Source organism: Lolium rigidum, chromosome 1 (assembly GCF_022539505.1).
Source record: "Lolium rigidum isolate FL_2022 chromosome 1, APGP_CSIRO_Lrig_0.1, whole genome shotgun sequence".
In the NCBI taxonomy this organism is placed as follows: Eukaryota; Viridiplantae; Streptophyta; class Magnoliopsida; order Poales; family Poaceae; genus Lolium; species Lolium rigidum.
This window is the reverse complement of record NC_061508.1, coordinates 305,900,208-305,908,661: the sequence shown is the minus strand read 5'-3', so window position 1 is coordinate 305,908,661 and position 8,454 is coordinate 305,900,208. Positions and strand designations below refer to the sequence as shown.

The window sequence follows — 8,454 nt, the reverse complement described above, 5'->3', positions numbered from 1 at the left end:
GTGAACAGGGAGAGATAGAGGAGAGAGATGATATGGGGACTTTTTTGTCACTGACAAATGGGCCATGAACGGACATGTGCGGATGAAAACGGACGCACGCGCTTGTCCGGCTCGCCCCAAAAGCCAGGTAAATTTGGTCCGGCTTTGGATCGTTCCGGACGCGGCAGCTGTCCGTTTTTAATTTGGGTCGACCCGTTGGGAGCAGATTTTAGCCAAACGGACCAATCTGATATCCGTTTTTCCGTTTGGGTAGGTGGTTGGAGATGCCCTAAATCCTCAGCCAAGACAGCTCGCTCTGTATAAGTGCTCGGCACCACCCCTCCCATGTTCTTCCCCAATCCCCCAAATCTCCTACCCACGCCCAGGAGACAAGACTGCACGCTCGGGAGACGCGGCGGCGGCGGCTAAGAGGAGTCAAATCCAATCTCTACCACTCCTCCTCCTCCTGCCCCGCCATCCGCCCGCGGCATTCTCTCCGGCGTTTCTTGTACTAGGTGATTCCCCAATCCAGCTAAGCCGTATTGTGCACTTCAAAGCACTACTTCCGTTCTTGTTACTGAATAGGAGCAGGGGATGATGTTGCCGTTGGGGGCAGCAGATGTGTCTTGGTTGGTTCGCGCCTGCTCGAGCCGGGGATTTGGATTTGGGGCCGACGGTGACATGTCAGAATGGCTCCTTTGTGGGATTAGGATTTGGGAGATGGGGACATCTATCTAGTAGCGTCTTGGACGATATTCCTAAATTTGCTGTCTTGGCCAGGGCAATAAAAAGAGAGGGGGATCAAGATGGTGCTATGGGTCTTCGGGTACGGCTCCCTCATCTGGAACCCGGGCTTCGATTTCGACGAGAAGATACTGGGATTCATCACGGGCTACAAGCGGACGTTCAATCTCGGTATGCTTCTTCTGCCTGGTCATGACTCGGACCTCAACTCTACCGCTGTTTTGGTCTCGGTGTTCCATCTCTGACATTTTCCTTTTTCTGCAGCTTGCATTGACCACAGAGGCACGCCAAAGGACCCAGCCAGGACCTGCACGCTTGAATCCGAAGAGGGGGCCATATGCGTAAGCACACTTTAGTGGCTAGCTATGAACTCAGAATCTACTGCACATGATAGTACCGCATTGCTATGACGATGCTGTAGAATACTCTTCTCTATGAACTGCATTCAGACAACAATGAGTTACTACTACTATGAAACTCAATTTTCTTAAGTAGTGTGCTGCTTGTGCGGGGCAGTAAAGAACTTAAGTGAAAATGGACTACTTCCCCTCATCTGCCTGCGGCCATAATGAGCATATGATCTTTTGTTATAAGGTGACATTAGTGTAATGTGGTTATTTTTGGATTGCTGGCAGACTCTTAGCTTTGTATTTCTTTGGAACGCACTTACCTTATTTCGGCTAATTCCTCACTCATCCACCTTAGTTCTCAATGTTCAAATAGACGCCCTGGACAAGTGTTTGTAGACACACTCAAGTATATTTTCTGTACCAGTTCTATTTGCCAAAATGAGTAGGCCAACATGGCTAAAGTTTCCTTCATTCACTATACAAATGCTTATGGAATGCTATGGCATCCCTTTTTTTTTTTGTTTCCTCGTTCCAGTTATGTATTATATTTACAGTTGATCATTTAACAGTGGGGAATTGCATATTGTGTCAATGGTGGTCCAGAAAAAGAACGAGAAGCAATGCAGGTATAGTGATTTTATTTCCTCTTGTTTCGCTTGACAGAAACATTTTATTTACCATGCTAGAATTATAATGATAATGTACTTAATTCACCGTAGTACTTGGAGAGAAGAGAATGTGAGTATGACCAGAAGATCTCTGTGGATTTCTACAAGGTACTATTTCTTGCGCAAGGCAAATATGTAGAGATGTTTCAATTTCTCTTTTTTTAATCTGATTTCTTATTTTCTTTTGCTGAACACCAATGCTCAGGATGGAAATTCTCTGGAACCAGCTGTGACGGGTGTATTAGTGTAATGATCAAACTTGATTAGTGATTTTTTTTTAATATTCCATGTTAATTGTCTGCCAAACTTACTTGGTCAATGTGCAGTTTCGTATCCACTCCTGATCCAGTTGGCAACAAATACTATCTTGGCCCTGCTCCGTTGGAGGATATGGCAATGTGCGCTGCTGAACCCTTTGATCCTCTTCAATTGATAGTCAGCTTCGTTGAGCAGCTCATTCTGACTTCCTTTTCTGCGTTTTTGTTTACAAAACCAGGCAAATTGCTACAGCTAGTGGCCCTAATGGAAATAATAGGGACTACTTGTTCTCAATGGAGAAGGCACTGTCCAACATAAGTAAGAAACTGTCTTTCATGGTATCATAATTTTGTCAAGCATGTAACATGTAGCACATACTTTTTTCTCATCCATCTTTTCTGTTGGACATTCCAAACACGACAGTTTAACTGCCGCCTTCTTAGTAGTTGTTTGTTCTGCTCTATTGCCCACTCCTTGCGTATTAGGAGAACATGACTATGACTGCATTAGCTGACTCATAATCGATCTCTTACAAATTATGGTATGTTGATGTCAGGCCATGAAGATGATTCCATCATTGAGCTTGCTGATGAGGTGAGGAAGGTGCTGAGCAGGTTGAATGAGAAGAAGATTACCGGCCCTGACATACCACTTAAATCTCAAACTCCTCTTGTGCACTTGTCACCACTTCTTGAAGGCACTGTAGTGGATTCGAGATACTAAGGGTGGCATATCTTGATCAGCTGAAGAGATGGCATTTTCCTCTGACCATACTCACTCTTGATATTCCGACTGAAAGTTTTGTTCTTTGCTTCACCTCTGGCATCACTGAGGATCCATATGTACCGATTTACTTGTGGCAAAACTATACAGCTTGCAGAGTGGTAATGCGAAACCATGTGATTTGCTTCATTTGGTACCCTAATAATAAATGGATTTGGCTACTTTAGGCATTTTCGTTATTGCGGTGTCATGCTTTGCTTCTTGGGAGAACCAAGCGATGGCTTGGTGTGGTGGCTTGAGCTCACGGTGGTGGGCTCCTCACCCACCTTGGTTCGAATCGCTGGGTGAGTGCTCAGAGTAGACTAAACGGGGTGCTATCGGCATGAAAAATGCTAGTAGAAAGGTCTCATTTCTACATAACAATGTATAGCTAAGGGAGGATCCTTCCTTGTTGGTCAACCTTTATATGCTTTGCTTCTTGGATCATGTTTTCCTGTTTGCATCGACCTCTAGTGCAGTGCTGCTATCAACAAGCGTTTACCTTGTCCCAGTGGCTCTATCGCAACAAACCACCGTTGAAAAATTGGGGCCTACAGGGACTGCTTACTCTGAATGCCCCATCATTAACTGATTGGGTCTAAAAATTTACTCACACCCAAGATCCTCACTGAGCCATTCAAACAAAAGCCTAGTTTGTTACAGATTTAATCACTGCCATGCCAAGTCTACACTTCCAACAGAAGCCGACTTTGCTCCAGATTTAATCACTGCCATGCCAAGTCTACACTTCAAACAGAAGCGGAGTTTGCTCCAGATTTACTCACTGCCATATCAAGTTTACACACCAATTTATTTCCTCATCCTCAGCCGTAGTTCAAAGACCCACAACCATACTACCTTGCAATGCTAGGCTCCCCCATGGTGCCCCATGTGACCAAAAAGTGACCAAGAGTTCCTCGTCCAGAGGAGCATCTATCATATCTTCCTCTCATCTCAACATCGTTGGGAGTAGCGTGCATCTTATAGGCTTATCATCTCTAATAGGAAAAGATAGACGCGAAAAAGAATAACACTAGCACATTAAAAAGTACAGTCCCACGCCGATTAAATTCTTTTTTTTTAACAGAAAGAGGGGTCTAGAAGACCGGTGGAGCATTAATCATATAACATGTGGCAGGTACAAATAACAAGGAGACCCATAACATTATTCGCTCCAAAGAACCTATTATTTGAAGATAAGACCTCCAATTGTACAAAGAACACCCTAGCACAAAAGAAAGAAAAGCAATGCAGTAAAAGGGTGCCTCTGCCACTAGTCGTCGGCGATCTTCAGGCGTTTCCGCCGAGATTAGAGAGCAGGATGCTCGATGGCTCCCTTCCGTCGAAAAATCCCAACCGCCATCCACTTCTAGGACGCCGGGGACGAAACACTTGGCTTCCTAGAGGCGCCGAGCTCTGACAGTGGAACAAAGAAAGGCCTCCACTATGGAGGTTGACGAAGGGCCGCCATTTCGACCGAAGATCACGGGGACGAGCACGAGCGCCATGTGTTCCGCTCGAGAGAAACCAACCAACACAACTCCATAGCACCGAGAAAACCCGCCGCCGGCCAAGAAGAACTCCCTTGCCTCGTCCGTCACCTCGACAGCGAGAGAGACAAAGAAGCACCTCCAGATCAGGACACCAAGATCCACATTCGCGCTCATTGAAGGTGGCTCCGCTGGATCTCCTACCACCACCGCACCTACACCTCGGAGGCTCGCTAGAGATATTCACCGGAGGCCACTTAGCACCGCGCCAAAGCACCAGAGCTTCAAGCCTCCATGGCATCATGCCAAACTCCATAAAGGTTAAACAGTGATATGCCCTAACCCTAGATCTACACGTAGTAATGCAACTACAAACGAGGGAAGGAGAAAACCTACTATCTACAGGAGAACAAGCCTGACCACTCCACTCAACCTCACTCCAGTTGGCGGCACCGACGGAGGAAGAGGAGAGGAGGATTAGGGACACACGTGAGACTCTCAAGGGGTGGAAAGAGAGAGAGGAAAGGGGGAAATAAGAGCCCCACGACGATTAAATTCGATAGGAGGTAGTATCTGTCTTAGCCGGGATCACCGACATTTTTTACTATAGTCTCCGTGTGATTGGGGCTGAACTGCGGGGCCTCATCTGACCTGGTGCCCTACTCAGGGCATGGACACCGGTAGCAGTAGCAACTCGTTTCCCCAAGCCTAACACATAGGTATTTGTCAGTAAGGCTATGGTAGAAAAAAGAAAACCAACCAATGCATCTGTAGCTCCAGCGGGCCTACATTTTCTACTTTTACAAATTCCTTTAACATCTTTTTCCTACTTTTACTTAAACTTTAGACGCGAGCAATGTAGTCTCTCCTTGCTTTCTCATCTTTTTCCTTCTCTCTCCCGGCTTTCTCCGACGAAGATCCCGTCTCCTCTGCAAGCATCACCTGTCACCTGTGTTGAAGTGTATAAGTAGATTGCCTAGCCTTTCCATCAGTTCGGACTTTTGGTTCAAGTGGCTAGTGCATGAAGCTTAACATGGTATCAGAGCCCCATGTCTCGAGTTCAAATCCTGGCTTTCACAATTTATTCTAAAAATTATCTCTTCTTCCCCCCTCTTCTCGCAGCCGCAACCGCCCCCCGCTTCGGCACCCTGCCGTCCCGAGCTCGGCCGCCGCCGCTGCCTCTTTGCCTCTCTACACGTGTTGACTTGTATTCTCGTCTTCCAATCACACGTGAGAGGGGGTGTTGAAGTGTATAAGTAGATTGCCTAGCCCTTTCCATCAGTTCGGACAGGCAATAGTCGCTGTTTGGCTCATAAACCCCATCACCGACAAGCTAGTCGTTTGTCACAATGACCTTGTCAAAAATGATTTTGAGTCTCTGACGGGCGCCAAACCTGCCAGCCATAATGTCGTCCTCAGAGAGGCTTTACGAAGGTGCTCGTGAGCATGAGGTCCTTGTGCGGGCGGGTCGGAGAAGGTATCTCTAACTGGTACTAATCTGGTGCTTGTCTGTATGCTCTGAAGAATTCAGTGGGTTTTCAATCCCTTCGAGTCGTTGTTCTAGCCAGCCGGAATATGGTCTAGAATTCTAGTCAAGAAATTTGAAAGAACACCGACGGCCACTTCTTTTTTGGAGGCTACATGGCAACTTCCCGTTGCGCCGTTGAAAGTATTGCAGCTTGATTTTAGTAGTTTCCTCCATAACCCTACTAGCGGTGCAGCTCCACTACCTCCCAGCAACCCAAGCTACTGGAGAAGCACATCATGCTGCTTGATAAAATAGAGCAGTCACTATGGAGGAAAAGAAAGATGGCCAACACTCACAAGTTATAATTCATACTGTAGGTCAGCAGATCAAATAAATGTACAAATGGCACAAAGCAGATGTAAACCATATATAATCTGATGTAGCAAGAGATTGTCTTCCCATGGCTCGTATACATGTGTTTGCACGAAAGGAAATATAGGTTTCTAATTGCACATATATGCAATTGCGTAAGTACATGTAATTGCACACAAGAACAAATTATGGCAACTACAATTACAAGGGGATGAAAAAAAGTAAAATTGCATGGCACAGTGCAATTGCAGCTGCTCCTCTCCTTCTCCAGCAACCCCCACTTCTCCTCTCCTTCTCCAGCAACCCCACTGAAGCAGGTCCAAGATGATTAAAAAACTATCTGAAAAAGGGCCCAGGCGAAATCCAAAAAGAAAAGAACCTACACAGATACAAAAAGCCCATCATCAATGAAAAAACCCAAAAGAACAAAAAAGAAAGACCGAGGTGGTGTTTCGGCACATAGGTGCATATGAACCAATTATACAAAATGCATAAACCAATTTAAAAATGTCAAAAGAATTGAGATAAAATTTCACATGTATATTCACGCATTCTATATCTGTTCACAAGTTTTCGGGGCAAGCGAACATTTGATGTGGCATGTGTAGAAAAAACAAGAAAATCTCCTGTTAGTAGTCATGTTATAACATCAAAAATTATATTTTTTACACGGGACAAAAAAATGTTCTTTTTTTTCTTCTGAAAACTTGTGTGCGAACATAGAATGTCTAGATGTATATGCGTAATTTTATTTCAATTTTTTTTGATATTTTGGAATATGTTTTTACACAGCGGGTTCATATGCACCCGTAGCTGGAATGAGTATATATCCTGACCTAAAGCCAATACACAAGCCCACCATGTTGATTATTTTGGTTAATAAAAGGAAAATCCATTAGCCTTATTGATCGAGCTCTAAGCTAGTTTCTGGCTAACGAAGAATAAAAGTGTTAGTACTAATATTATTTGGAGTTCATTTCTTCGATGGGCAAATTGAGTTCAGGCAGTCATGTTCGAACACAATTGTTGGATTTCAGACAACTTTTCGTTTGAACAAGGCATGTCATATATGTTTGCCAGCATGCAACCACTACCTGGTTCAATGTCTTGAGATCGAAGGATTTTCAAAACAAAAAATATTGTATAGGAGTCCACATGAATCACACTGTTTGCTGCGAAATTGCACACGTGGTTGGGACATGGTCACGATAACTAGCAGATAATCTTGCTCATCGACGAGCTTCATACTCAGCAACCTGTATGACGTGACAGGAGTGGCTTCCTGCTTCCATGATGCGCAATTGAACTATGGATTACAGCACACAGATCCGTCAGATGGAATTACTAATGCCGCTGTCAGGAAAGCAGCTTATCAACCGGATGCGCGACGTAGTTGGATTAGCATATGATGGACACCTAACCTCATCCCGTGTCGCTCTCCCAACAAACACAGACAATGACTTCCAAATCCAAATGTCAGAAAGGCCATTGATTTGGGACTATAATTTACTCATCCAATATCCTTGGTGGCACCAATGTCGCTCCTGGTTGCCACTAGTGATAATGTTAAATATATTTCCTCAGGTTTCTTTTCACATTGTCAGGTTTATTTCGTTTGATCACTGTCAAGTTTATTCCATCACTCCTGGGACGGTCATACACTAATTATCAGTCGCACAACTCATGATATATGCGCTGCAAGTGCAAGGTATGTGAGCAGAGGAGCTGGGATGCGTAATATATCGCCATGTATCAAATTGAACACCAACCGGATCCTTGGCGCAATGGTAGCGCGTCTGACTCCAGATCAGAAGGTTGCGTGTTCGATTCACGTAGGGTTCAAGCCCCGAACTAAATCCGGATTTTTTTTGAAAATTACATTTTCAAAAAATCACCTGCAAACAGTTGGTTCCCTGTAGTACCCTGTTGGAACGGAGTAGACTATCGACACAAGCAAGATAGATCAATTTTTCTGGTGCATCCCAAGCCTATGCATGGAGCCTACTATGAACAAACTTAAGATGTCCGCCGAAATGCACCTTCAAATTTACTCGAGGATTGTAATTGCATTGTGTGCTCTCTCTCTCTCTGGGTCAATATATATTTCCTTCATGGGACAGATGGTGTACAATATTTAGGACTACAAACAACCGTTGCTCAGAAGACACAACATGGCTCTGTTTTTACTGTCAAAAAAAAAAACATGGCTCTGTTTCCCACAAGACACACATGAATCTGGGTCAATATATGTGATCATGATCCCGATCCACAGAGAGAGAGAGAGGGAGGGAGGGAGGGAGGGAGGGAGGGAGAGAGAGAGAGAGAGAGAGAGAGAGAGAGAGCACTAGGTCTTGCAGCTTGTT

At 44.8% G+C, this 8,454-nt stretch overlaps 1 protein-coding gene and 1 non-coding gene across 2 annotated transcripts; both read left to right on the top strand.

Moving 5' to 3' along the window:
• The first annotated feature begins 344 nt into the window (after nucleotides 1–344).
• Nucleotides 345–2,961, top strand: LOC124684070 (gamma-glutamylcyclotransferase 2-2-like). The gene is made up of 9 exons (XM_047218473.1): nucleotides 345–494; nucleotides 760–894; nucleotides 988–1,064; nucleotides 1,643–1,699; nucleotides 1,793–1,849; nucleotides 1,947–1,987; nucleotides 2,068–2,139; nucleotides 2,238–2,317; nucleotides 2,556–2,961. Exons 2-9 carry the CDS (start codon nucleotides 786–788, stop codon nucleotides 2,720–2,722), a joined length of 660 nt encoding a protein of 219 aa, XP_047074429.1. The 5' UTR covers nucleotides 345–494; nucleotides 760–785; the 3' UTR covers nucleotides 2,723–2,961.
• Nucleotides 2,962–7,861: 4,900 nt separating this feature from the next.
• On the top strand, nucleotides 7,862–7,933 carry TRNAW-CCA. Its single transcript has one exon. It is a non-coding gene; the product is annotated as a tRNA-Trp (tRNA).
• Nucleotides 7,934–8,454: the final 521 nt, after the last annotated feature.